At 36.6% G+C, this 13,203-nt stretch overlaps 1 protein-coding gene across 1 annotated transcript in view; it reads left to right on the top strand.

Moving 5' to 3' along the window:
- FAM126A (family with sequence similarity 126, member A) overlaps window positions 1–13,203 on the top strand; it is a 26,020-nt gene that overhangs the window by 3,006 nt on the left and 9,811 nt on the right. The window contains exons 3-9 of the mRNA XM_009873754.1: window positions 2,864–3,043; window positions 5,894–5,974; window positions 6,367–6,482; window positions 6,799–6,894; window positions 11,339–11,455; window positions 12,194–12,281; window positions 12,752–12,911. Coding sequence (XP_009872056.1) covers window positions 2,864–3,043; window positions 5,894–5,974; window positions 6,367–6,482; window positions 6,799–6,894; window positions 11,339–11,455; window positions 12,194–12,281; window positions 12,752–12,911 — 838 coding nt within the window. The remainder of the gene's footprint in view (window positions 1–2,863; window positions 3,044–5,893; window positions 5,975–6,366; window positions 6,483–6,798; window positions 6,895–11,338; window positions 11,456–12,193; window positions 12,282–12,751; window positions 12,912–13,203) is intronic.

Genomic DNA, 13,203 nt, shown 5'->3' with positions numbered 1-13,203 from the left:
CTGCTGATTCCTGTTTACTTTCAATACGTTTTTTTGATGTTGTTTCAGTTTTTTGAAAATTTAATAATCAACTTGTGAGATAAATGAACTACTTCTTTGCTATATCAAAGAAATAAGCGGTTTATCATAGATTTCTTAGTTAAGACTTTGTGAGTTACTTTTGAGGTTCCTGGGCCACTGAAAAGTGAAAAACATAATTAAATATGAGGGGAGTCTTCAGTGGATGTGAAGACTTACAGGACTTTTAATTGACTTGAGTCCAGAAGTAAAGATTTCTGAGATTTGTTTATTCACAAATTCAAGATTTTTTGCTTTCTACCTAAAATACTGTTGCTGTCCTTTTAGACAGTAGTCATGCAGGCATTTGCATTAAGAAATGCTGTTTGAAGTGTCTAGCACATTTGGATGCAGCTTAAAAGGAAGAGGGTTGAAATTGGACATTCTTCCGTTCCAGCATTAAAAAATGTTTCGATCTAGGTACCGCTTAGAACTGTTTCAGTGTAAAACAGTGTCATGAAACAGCAACAATTGCGAGTGCATTTTTGATATGACATTGTAGCATGTGGTGGCATTTTGAGGAAGAAAATCTGGTTCTGTACTGATTAAGCCTTTAGATATGCTGATATAAAGCTGTCTCAGCTGAGATAATGATATGAACAGGGATACCTGTCATAGCTGTTTATGGGCCTTTTAAAGTTCAAGCACATAATTCTGAACTGGTAATTGATTAAAGGAACCGTGCAAATTGTGTGAAATATGTGAGCTGAGGATGAAAGTAAACGCTCTCACTTGTGTTGGTAAAGTTTTCTGGAAGGATCTTTGATATTCTGCTCTTGAAGCCAACAACGGATTTAGTTTGACATACTTAATTTTTTTTTGTCTATGCTATAGATTTTTTCACAAATAATTTTTCCAAAGAGAAGTTTTATTTGTCAGGAGCTAGAAGCTCCTCTTTCTTTGAATGGATCAGATTGTTCCAAAACACTTCTTAAAAAGAACCCAAACTTGCCAAGATCATTGGGTTCAGAAGTAACTTTGAGAGGTAAGAAGTGTTGATTTGACTTTCTTTGTAGTCAGGAGGAAAAACCTGGGAAAGTGAGCAGGTTTTTTTTCAGCACACTCTTTTGGTGGTGTTGCAATAAAGGGAGGATATAACAGAAGAATGGGTTTCTTCCTTTGTGAAAGCTTGCTCCATTGAAAAACTGAAGGTGTGACCTAAACAAATAGCAGAACTGAATGTTGTAGTTAGAATAAAATGCGTGCTGCTAACAGTAAAGTACATATGCATATTCAGAAAATCCTTAAAAAACAGAGAAGTGTTGAGCAATACTTTGCTTTCTCAAGTGCAGTAGCAATTCTAACCATTACGGTATCTTTTCTCAGTGCAGTCTCTAGAATATTTTCAAAATGCATGTCTAGTTTGGATTCCGTCGTTTTCAGGTTGAAACTTTTGGGGATTTTGTGCAGGAATATATTTAGTGAAGGTCTATTACTAGCCTGAACATTCCTGGTTTTAAAATTAGAACCTATATCTGTGAGTCATGCAGATGAAGTTAAATCTTGAAGGTAAGAAACAAGGTGGCAAAATTAGTCCTTTAGGTATGTTACATTTGAATCTTGTCTTGAAGAGATTGGCAACTGGAGAATGTCACGTTTTCTGTAATGCTTTTTTTATGTACTAGTTAGATCTGATAAAATTAATTCTAAATAGCTGGAATCTCAGATTCCATTTTGTAAAGTTTGCTAATGTAAACATGTCATCTGCCTAAAGCCTGTTTCAAGGAGTAGTTTCTTAGATTATAGGGTCCTCATGTTTATTATTACTTGCAAATAAACGATTTAGAAGATTTAATGAAAAATCTCCTTTTTTTCCTTCCCTACTCCGCTTTTTTAGAAGAAATTCTTTTACAGTTCCAAACTTTTATTGATGGTTTGCAGTGTTTGCTGCCAAAAGCATTTAAGTGTGTGGTTTTGAGTTTTTGATGGAGAATTCAGTGTCCAGTCCAGCTGGCTTTGAAAAAGTGCCTGCTGGTTTTGACTGTGTTTTCCACTTTGGGCTAGAAAACATATTTGAGTGATAAAATAAATTTAAACTTTCATACATTGACATGGTGATTAACAATATGTTTCAACCTCTGGCAGAGGTAGGTGACAGCACAAATAATGCACATTAAATCCAGAAGCACAGTGCAAACAGATTGCTTAATTCTAATTAAGTCTTTTTTTAGCTTGTTCTAGCTCAATGGGTATCACTTCCAGTTCAATGTATTATTTCATTTTATATCAGCCTAACAAATTCACTTGTGAAATTACTCTTGAAGCTTCCCATTTCTGTTTCAAACCTATAAATACCTTGACGTTTCTAGAAGAGGGATGGAAAAGTGAACTAATTCTGCTGTATGCAAACTTACTGTAATAGTTTGAATTTGAGTGTTATGCAGCTCTTCCCACTTGGTGGGTAAAAGCTTCCAGCAATTCTTGTGTACGCTGTCGGAAATTTTTTGTTCAGATATTTTTCCTGTCTGTTGGAGATACAGAAGGCGTGGTATGGAGTGTGGTGATAACAAGTATTCTCTGTTTATGCCTTTGAGGCTGGAGGAAGTGAGCCAAAATAGAGAGAAAGGAGCCATTGGAATTTTTTCTTCACATGCAATGGAAAGCTCTGCTTTTATCATCTGGGAGTATGTTCTAAGGGATGAAAAGTGTGTAAGGTGACTTGTGCGGTTGTTTCCTCAGTCACTCCCTAATAACTAAAATGCAACATTTATGAGTTTACGTTTTTGGCCAAAAGATTGATCCACACAAAGTTACAGTTTCTTGTAATGGATTTTTTTGATTTATTCATTTGTAATTTATATTTCAGCTGCTGGAGCCAGTTTGCCATCAGCTCTTTGAGTTCTACCGCAGCGGTGAGGAACAATTGCTACGATTTACACTGCAGTTTCTACCTGAATTGATGTGGTGTTATCTTTCCGTCTCAGCCAGCAGAGATTTGCAGAGTAGTGGATGCATAGAGGCTCTCCTCCTAGGAGTCTATAACTTGGTTTGTATTTGTCTGTAGTTATTCAGGCCTAAAAATATTGGTGTACTTTTAGGGGATACTATAGAATATTTTACTGGGGAATAATTAACAGTTTTCTTTCCAAATTGAAATTAAGTGATTGATTATCTCAGTTTTGACTCTTCAAATTGGTTTCCTTGTCAGAAATCTGCAACATGAACTTTCATTCCTTTATTTTGGTGAAAGTTTTCTCTACTTTTTGTGGTTCCTGGAAAGTGTTAATGCACTAATAGCTGAATGAGCCAAAGGGGTCCTCTTAATTATTAGTTACTTAATTCTTGGTATGGTGATTAAACTTATGTTCTACCTGAGAGCTTTTAGAGGTGCTACTTTTGAAGTGGTTGCCCATATTTTTGGGGGTATTTTGACGAGAAAACACAAAAAGTTACTTTCAGCAAATTCTTTGTACTTGACTGCTGAACAGATTGCTTAGCTTTGAGAAATTAAAGGTCTCCTTTCATTTTGTAATGCCCTTAACACATTTTTCTTATTTTGTATGTAATCATACGATTTGTTACTATTTTACTGGTTTGATGGACAGAAATATGAAGGAACCTTTAAGAGCACCGTATTTTAGTTACGCATTTAGTCCTTTTATGAGCATTATAAAAAGCTTAGTGTTACCATGTCCACTGAGATTCCTGCAGTGCTGTTTCCATGTTCTGGGTGTTTTAGGAAGGCTTTATGGCAAGTGAAACAATGATGAACTACAAATCTCTTCTTCACATTCTGAAAATCTGAAGAAGGCAGCTCCCATCCTTCTAAAAATAATCTCAAGTGTCTTTACCAAGCGAGTGAAAACCTTCTTCACCCAGAAGTCTACTTAAAAAGACCTGAGCCTTTATATTCAACTCTTCTTTGGGCAGAGCACAGGCTTTGTGTGCTTTCTGTGGGAAGAAAAAGCCCGGAAAGCATTTTGTACATCTTGTGCCTTATGAAAATAAAGGAGTGAATTGACTTGAAGAAGTAATCTAAAAATGATTGATGGATGTGGTTGTAGTCGCTTGTTTTTCTCCTAGAAGAGATTACTTTTACAGTTAAGCTTGAAACCAGTCTCAGACCATCTTCTCTTAGCTATGTACAGTTTCTTCCTCAGTAACATCGTCATCTCCAGGGGCTTGTCATCAAAAGAGTTTTACAGTGAGATTCTGTAGGATTCTGTAGATCCCTGATTTTTGGAAACATTTATTTATTTTTCCCACTTCTGCTTTAAGGCATAATGAATGTTTATTCTAAAGTAATGCCCCATACTGATACTGACTTCTTCTCCTCTGTTGATGTTAGATAAAATTTGTAAATTAAAGAACCAAAGTGGTACTGTTTCTTCAGTTTATAAGGTTGAAAAGGTAGTAGGTGACCTGCTTAGATACGTATTTTCTCATCTGACCAAAAGGAAGATGAAAGATGTAGCCTAATACAAATAGTAATCCTATAAATATATACAATCGTCTCTTGGATCTTGAAGGAATGAATATGATCAACAGAGTCCTGCAGTTTCTTTCTGAAGGAAATTGAAAAAATAGGTATCGCTCGGAATAATTTTAAATTCACTATGTTGCCAGAGATATGGAATTATTTTGGCTGAACCTTGGGAACACAAGCTGGTTTGTTCTACCTTCAGCTTGGAGACATACAGTGGTAGTGCAAGCAGTTGGTATTTTTGGCTTTCCTGGCTGTAGGTGTCATTTTTGTCTAATACCCTTCAGATCTTGAAATGCACTCCTGAAACTTAATTACAAATGGATTAGAACGAAGAGTCAAAATATTGATATTTCTAGATTTTAAAAGGTTGAATGTAGCTACTAGTTTCTCTTCCCTTCTCCTCCCGTGCATTGAGGAAACTGTTTTCCACACTGATGCAGAAGCAATATTGAAAATTCAAGTATCGTTTATGTGGAGAGTGAAGGAGCTGTCTAACTCTTCAGACAGAACAGCTCTGTATGCCTTTTTGATATTTCTCAGTCTTCCTTTGCCAATTCATGTTCTACTTTGACACGAGTTTCAATAATTAGTGTGTGAAGTTACTCTTTCAGTCTTCCAAGACATAGATGTTAGGAGACACCACAACTCTTCTCTAACCTCTGACTTTGGATATCCAAACTCTCCTGAGATTTAAACAACAACAAAAAAAGTTCTCGTTTGTGTGGTGCTGGTTAGTGGTCAAGTCTGCTTTGGAATTTCTTATTTATTTATTTTTAATCTGAAGTACTTCAGTGCTCTTCTGTGATATGTAGGCAGATATTTTTGCCTTACCCATTAGTCTTACAGGATTGAGAAGTCTGCCAACATACTGCTATGGTGGTATCTTGCAGGAAAGTAGCTTCTCTAAAGCTTTGCATCTGTGCTACTTGTAACTCTCTCTTTAAAGTATGGAATTATCAGACTTGGGCTTTTGCAAATACTATGACATCTGCTACTATCAAGTCATATAAGGCTGCAATCATTCCAGAGCTATAGTACTTCTAAACCACATTATTTGTAGGATTATTACTTGATGGATAAACAGTTTTCATAACAGAATTACTGAGCATTCACTTTCACAACTAGGAAATCATGTATAATTAAACCAAGAAAACACTGTTTAATAACGTGGACTCTACATAAGCAAGTGCACGTGTCCTTTGCTGAATAGTTTTCAGAAACAAAGCAAATGCACTGTGAGAGAAGGTAAATACAGAGACAATTCTAGCTTACAGCCTGGGTTGTTATAGTATCCCTGTTTGTCCCTATAATAATTTGTTGGCTTTCTTTATCCATTCACTCCCACCCATATTTTTGAATGTCTAGTTTCTGTAGTACAACATAACCATTGGTGTCTTCTGTCTTTTTCAGGAGATAGTTGACAAAGAGGGACACAGCAAAGTGCTGAGTTTCACAATTCCGTCTTTGTCCAAACCTTCAGTCTACCATGAAGTAAGTGCTGTCTACAACATCAAGTTGTTACTGATGGAGAAAGGCAGCGTGCTTTGGGGGCATGGTTAAGAATGAAAGTGAAAAGTAGTTTTGAAGTGTTGCACGATGGCATAGGAACGTATTTCTCAGTCTTCTGAGTACTCCTGACTGGTGTCTGAGGCCTCTTCAAGACTGAATAGTCATAACTTGGTAATGTCTGTGCACCAACTATGTCTTTCTATTCTGAAGCCAAATACCTTATTGGGTGTAAAAAAACAGCTGTGCAGGAAGGTATCCTTTAGCCTGTTGAAAAATTACATACAAATATGGTGGTGCTGATTGACATGTATTTTCACTTGCATTGTAGCAAGACTTGACACAAATGTGTTTTGAATAACCCTTTTTTCCTTCAGCCTTCCAGCATTGGCTCCATGGCTCTCACTGAAGGAGCTTTATCGCAGCATGGGTTGTCCAGGGTTGTGTACAGTGGACCTCATCCTCAGAGGGAGATGTTAACAGCACAGAACAGGTGAAATTCTATAAGAGAGTTTTGCTTTAGAATCACTAATGAATCTTTTAATTTTTAATATAGTTACAGACTGAAGGTGGATAAGTGTATGCTGTGTTTTGTGGTGGTTTTTGTTTGTAAAAGTGTAAATGTAGATGCAGAAAGATGAGCAATGCACTACATGAAGAAAAAAGCTTGGAGAATAAATCATCAATTTGATTGAAATTAAATACCAGATCTGTTCAAATAACTCTTGCAAATTTCTAAGTAAACTTCTGTGTTTTTTTTTTTTAAATAAAATTGAGAATGTAATTCTAATGTTTCTTGTAAATCCTAGGTTTGAAGTGCTGACTTTCCTTCTGCTCTGTTACAACGCTGCCCTAAGCTACATGCCTGCAGTCTCTCTTCAGTCGTTGTGTCAGATTTGTTCAAGGTAATTGCTGTAGTAATTACACTTAAAATGACAGTTTCAACTTGACATGCAATCAGTTTGACCCTTTTTTTTTTTAATTAAAAACCCAAGTTTTAGATTCCCAAAAGCTGCTTGTAAACTTGACTCTTTTTTACTCAGTGTTTACAGCTGCGTTATTTGCTTTTAAAGTATCTCTTATATAACTTTGAGTTGAGATCTCAAAAATGGGGAAGCAATGACCTGGCTTATATTGTAGTGCTGTTAAGTGGAGAAATCAAATCAAGAGAACTGTCTGTGTTTAATCAAAGTAGTTGTAGGTGTGTTAACTGAATAAAATCCAAAACGTCTTCTAAAAAGTTGATAAATTTTGCATTGCAAGCCTATTAAATATATATGAATGCTGTGCAAGCTGAAACTTTCTTGAAATTATAGTAGATCTTGAATCTAGAAATATATTAATTCATACAGATACTTCAGATATTTCCAAAATCTGCTATTACTTCAAAAAGCAAAACAAAACAGAAACCAAAACCCACTTCAGCTTTAATACAATATCTATTTTTGATCCATTTATTTTTTCAAAGAGGAAGAGCTGGTAATAAAGGTGTCTATCTCTAGGTTTTTATAAAGTGAATTCTGAGTTAAGTAAAAAACTAGAATGCTCTCATGAACAGAGGAAACAAAACTCAGGCTCCTTATGCAAACAAAACATGATAATGGGTGCCTGTAAGATCCTCTCCTCTTCAGAGGAGGTGAGAAAGCACTTAGCAATATTAGCAAGGGTCTTTACTACATCTTTGTTAGATTTGCTGGCCTAAAGTTTAAGGGAGAAAATAATTAGAAGCTAAGGATTGAAGCTTGGTTAGTTTTTTATTGTCTTTGGGATAAATAATTTTTAAAAGCCTCCAAAAAATCTGCAAGGAAATCGCCAGTAGACGCAAGCAAGTCTTTCAACCTCAGAACGCTGAATGTTTGGATACTGAATTATTTTATGCAATTTGACTTTTATCTTAGTTCTTCGTTCCCTTTTGGTTTTGGCATCCATGGTTCTCTGCTTACTGAAAATCTTGACTTGACAGTATTTTAGGGATTCAAGGAAATATGTGTCAGGAGACCAGGACACCTTTCAGTATCCTGTTTGGATGTGGTGCTGACAAAATTCTCAGAAACATTCTCAGAATAACTCCTTCAGTTGTTTTGAACAGTGTTTAGGGTTTTTTTGGAAGATCTGTATGAAAGCAATCCACAATGGATGTGCTTTCTTCTAGTAAGTCTAATTCAGTTTTTGTCTAAAGAAACAAAAGATTCTAGTACCACTTATTTACAAACATGGACTGTAAATGTGACAGTTGCAACACGGAATATTTTGTGCTGGTCTCAGGTGTTGTAAATCCAGATTGGTTGCATTTGGACGTCTTTAGTTACTAAGTCTTTTTTCATAAGAATATTATCTGACCCTGAGGTACAGCAAAGCAGTTCTTCTGGTCTCATTTTAGTGGAAGTAACTCAGATTAAAGTACAGCTTTTAAAAACTAATCAGTATTGGCATTAATAGAGTGTCTGTATTAAGGTCTTTTCTGTATAAGTGTCAGTGTTAACAGATCCCGTTCCTACTGTGAGGTCGCTATTTTCTCCCAAAACACTTACTTTATCCCTATGCAGTAGCATCTAGTAAATTCATAAATATATATATTTGACATAAAAATGACCTGTTTAAATGTAATTTTTTATGTAAACTAGCTTTTTTTTGTTTAAACTGGAGGCTTACTTGCTGTTTTACACTGAATGCTTATTATTTTAGTGGGTTCTAAATGTCATCACTGAGAGAAACCATTGGTAAAAAATATGGACTATCTGAAGCTAAAGTGTGGTTCAAGTTATGTAATAATAGCCTTTTCTGGGGGATAAAGAAGAGGAAAATGGGATGGGATTTTTCTGGGGGAGTTACTGAACTTAGTTAATTTCAGTAATTGGCTTCTATGTGGTTTAGGACTAGGTAAGAGTCAGAAAACCAGCTTTCATGCTTGTAAGCTTTATTATGTATGGAGAACATGAAATATGAGCTGGTGAACTTGTTTGGTTCCAACATCTTTGGCATATTTAACAGAACAGTCCATTTGATTCACTTAAGTGGAAGGAAGACTTTTATTTGTTTTAGCTAGTTGTTTGTATGCTTTGCAGATAAACTCTCAGTATTTTAAGATACAAATTTATTGGCATTTTAAGCCATTTGAATAGTGAGACACAAATCACAATACAGTCTGAAGTAATGTATTCCTAATAATAAAAAAAAAAATCAAGTTTAAGATCTGGATGAAAAAACAAGATCCGTGCTTCTGGCCAACAATTTCAATTTAGGGGAAAAATTGCAGTTAGTTACAAATTAAGCAAAATATTTTGTTTCGTTTATTTTTTAGAAATATGATTTTGAATTGATGAATTCAGTCACTTAAATCTTGGTTTAGGCCAGTCTGGGAAATTTGTGTTTAGTTCAGTGAGAGTTACGATTAAATACCGATGCCCGGAGCAGCAGTTCACCAACTCTGTAAAGTGGCATCACAAGCCTCAGGTTTATGGAATGACCTTCAGTACCAGTGCATAGTGGGCAGGTATCCTATAGCTATAGGTGTCTTAACCTCCTGAAGTTCAACAAGGCCAACTGCAAGGTTGCAACTGAGGGAGGAATGGATAAAGATCAGCCCCGTGGAGGAGGTCTTGGAGATGCAGTGCAGCTCAGAAAGATAATTCTATCTGAGACTCAATAAAAAAAAGCGTGGCCAGAAGGTCGAGGGAGGTGATTCTTCCCCTCTACTTAAGCTCCCGTGAGACCAGATCTGCAGTAGTGGGTCCAGTTCTGGGGTCCCCAGTAGGAGAAAGATGTGGACCTGTTCTGTGGGTTTCCAGGTCCAGTGGAGGACCAAAAAGAAGATGATCAGAGGGCTGAAACACTGCTCCTGTGAAGAAATTGGAACAGGCTGCCCAGGGAGGTGGTCGAGTCGCCATCCCTGGATGTGTTTAAGCATCGCTTGGATGTGGTGTTGGGTGATATGGTTTAGGGGTTAACTTGCAAGTAGGCTTAATGGTTGGACTCGATGATCCCAAGGGTCTTTTCCAACCTGGGTGATTCTATGATTCTGTGAAATGCTGAGAGAGTTGGGGTTGATCAGTCTGGAGAAGAGAAGACTCCAGGAAGACCATATTGCAGCCCTTCAGTATATGTGAAGGAGGCTTATGAGAAAGATGAGAGAGGCTTTTTACCAAGACCTGTAGTGACAGCACGAGTAGCAACAATTTTAATCTGAAAGATGATTGGTTTAGGTTGGACATAAGGAAGAAATTTTTTTACGATGAGAGTGATGAGGCACTGGAACAGGTTGCCCAGAGAAGTTGTGGATGCCCCATCACTGGAAGTGCTCAGGGTCAGGTTGGATGGGGCTTCTTATGATTTTTCCTTTAAAAACATCTCGATGTTATTGTTTACTTGCATGTGGTCACTAGCATGGCTTCCTGTCTTTCCTAATGAAATGTTTAAACCCCTTTTTTTTTTTTATCTTCGTGTTTCCATTTGGAGATATGATGATACTGGCATGAAGAGTCAAATTTTGTAGACATCTTGGGAGTGCTGTCTGTTTATCTTCTTTTTTTCTTCATTTTTAAGTTGCCAAAGCAGAAGATAAGTTGGCAAATTTAGTATTAATTTTAAAAAGGCTCCTGATATATCTGTTACAGATGTAATTTAGAAGGTACTGCAATACAATCTTAACTTGATTTTTTTGAGGGGGCGAGAAAACAGGTTTAAGAGGAATTTTACAAGATTTCTGGTATTAAAGCTGAAGACTGGAAGCCTTCTGAGATTAAACCTTCTAGTTTATGCTTTCAAGTAGGAAATACTTTGATTAATGCCACTAAATGTCATTCCAGAGGTCCAGAAATAGCCGATGAATTGAATATTTAACTACTCAGTATCTCTAATTTCCAAAATATTTTGACTACAGAACATGATGAGGAATTTAGTTCAGAACTAAATTCTAAAGCTTGCTTTTACTGAATTTTAGAACAATTTTATGAATGTGACACTTCTGTTCTCTTTCCTTGAAAACGCATATTCAACTTCTATAGTATATGCCATGACACTTGTATTTCTGTCTGTAGTATTAATAGTTCCTATGCTGCTTTATTTCATTAAATACCATTAACTTGTTTCTATCTGTTCTGCAGCAAGTGTGTGGATCCAAAATCATTTTTACTAGCAGCTTTTTTACATTTATACGGGTGGAACATGAAACAGGAGTGTCTGGGATGTCTCTGTTCTGAAGGATTTGACCTCTGTCAGCAGAGGGCATATACCCTTCTGCCATGATAAGAAATCTGCAATTTCAGTCCATGCTAAACCCCCAGCTTTGTTGTGTTCCATACATGAGTGATTCTACATTATTTCCTAATGACAAATACGTGATTTCTTTAGAATTTGTGTCTGTGGATATCCTCGCCAGCAAGTGAGAAAGTACAAAGGAGTCAACAGTAGGATTCCAGTTTCATCGGAATTCATGGTGCAAATGCTAACAGGGATTTATTATGCCTTGTAAGTTGTTTGGTTGGTTGGTTTTTAATATGCATACAAAATAAAGAAATGTCAGTTTGATTTTTATGCTCGTTTCATCACGCTACCTTTGAAATGTTTTATTTTATAGTGGACAGATACTGTCTCTAGCAGTAAGGTCCTCAGGAAGAGAACGTAGTTTTCCAGCTAGTTGACTGAAGTTACTTGTATCACATTGGGGAGAGAGGGGTAGAACAGCACTTAATAGGTATAGCTGCTGATAGGAAAAAAGTCTTTAAAAAAAAAAATCTTTTCCAACAGTTGTCTCTGTCCACATTAATTTTGACATCAGTGTAGTTAAGGAAAGAAGGTCTTACCATTTCTTTTTTTCCTGAAATGCTGATGTCGTTACCCTTTTACAGTCATGCTAGTGTGAAGCTCTCTCATTAGCTAAACAATTAGAGACAAGTGAAACAGGAATACTAGAACGGTAGAGTAATATTGAAACAATCTTGAATTTCATGATATTTCATAACTACCTGATCAGTAGCTAATTATTTTAAACTGCTCAGGGTGGCTAATAAAAATAAAACTTCATCTTCATAGACACTACTTCAGAACAAGTTCTCTAAATAACAGCTTTACTGCTAATGAACACCAGTAGTTAAGCTCCTCTAAATTGAGCTCTCAAAGAACACTAAATCTGTGATGGTTATGTGACCAAGAAGGTTAATTTTTTGATACAGATAATTATTATTATGCATATATTTACCTTTGTAGTTATAATGGAGAGTGGGATCTGGCTCGTAAAGCTATGGATGACGTTTTGTATAGAGCACAGCTGGAACTGTACCCAGAACCTCTGCTGGTAGGTATTGCACTGATTTTTTTTGAGTAGATTTTTTAGTCTAGGAAATCCGTCCTGTGCACGCATGTGATGAAATATGTGCATTCACTTGTTGGAACATAAATCCCACAAGGTCTGTGGGAACAGCTAGACCTGTATGTACACACACACGTACACACGCAGTGTTTGTCAGCTTCCCTTGCAAACAAGCTGTTGTCAGTAGAACGTTTCTAAGTCTTGGTACCTTAGATGAGAGTGCAGAAGCCACATTTTAAACTGGAAATTTGCTTTAAAAAGTGGCAAGTGTTAGTTCTGGGAGACAATTGGAAGCAGCATTCTTTTGTAACATGTGCAAAAAGCTAGTATGTTTTTTGATCTTTAACTGGAATTATACACAGTACTCTTCTTGTAGCAATAAGAATCCCCTGATAGACTTCTTCTGGAATTTGGATCTTCATGTTGAGAACTTAAGTGCATCTTTTTTCTTCTAGGTTGCTAATGCAATAAAAGCTTCACTGCCTCAGGGTGCCATGAAATCTAGTAAAGAAGGTACAAGGTGCATTCAGGTTGAAATTACACCTACTTCATCCAGAATATCAAGGAATGCTGTGACTAGCATGTCTATCCGAGGGCACAGATGGAAAAGGCATGGTAAGAAGCAAATTTTTGCAAAGAATTCTCAACCTTTTACGCTTTTAAAATAACGTCGAGGATTTTGTTATTGCACATCTTCATTGCTAGTAAGTAAGCAGTGTTTTGGAGAATGTTGTGTTCTTGACTGGTGAATGGGAATCTTCATGCAGTTCACAAGTGTATCTTTTATTTCCTTAATCACAGAATTGTACAAAGGTGTGGGTTGGAAGAGACCTTAAAGATCCTCTAGTTCCCCCCCCCCTGCCATGGCAGGGACAGCTCCCACTAGACCAGGTTGCTCAAAGCCCCG

The sequence above is a fragment of the Apaloderma vittatum genome, unplaced genomic scaffold, assembly GCF_000703405.1.
Source record: "Apaloderma vittatum isolate BGI_N311 unplaced genomic scaffold, ASM70340v1 scaffold4477, whole genome shotgun sequence".
Taxonomy (NCBI): Eukaryota; Metazoa; Chordata; class Aves; order Trogoniformes; family Trogonidae; genus Apaloderma; species Apaloderma vittatum.
The sequence above is the reverse complement of the archived record's forward strand: the minus strand, read 5'-3'. Positions and strand labels throughout refer to the sequence as shown.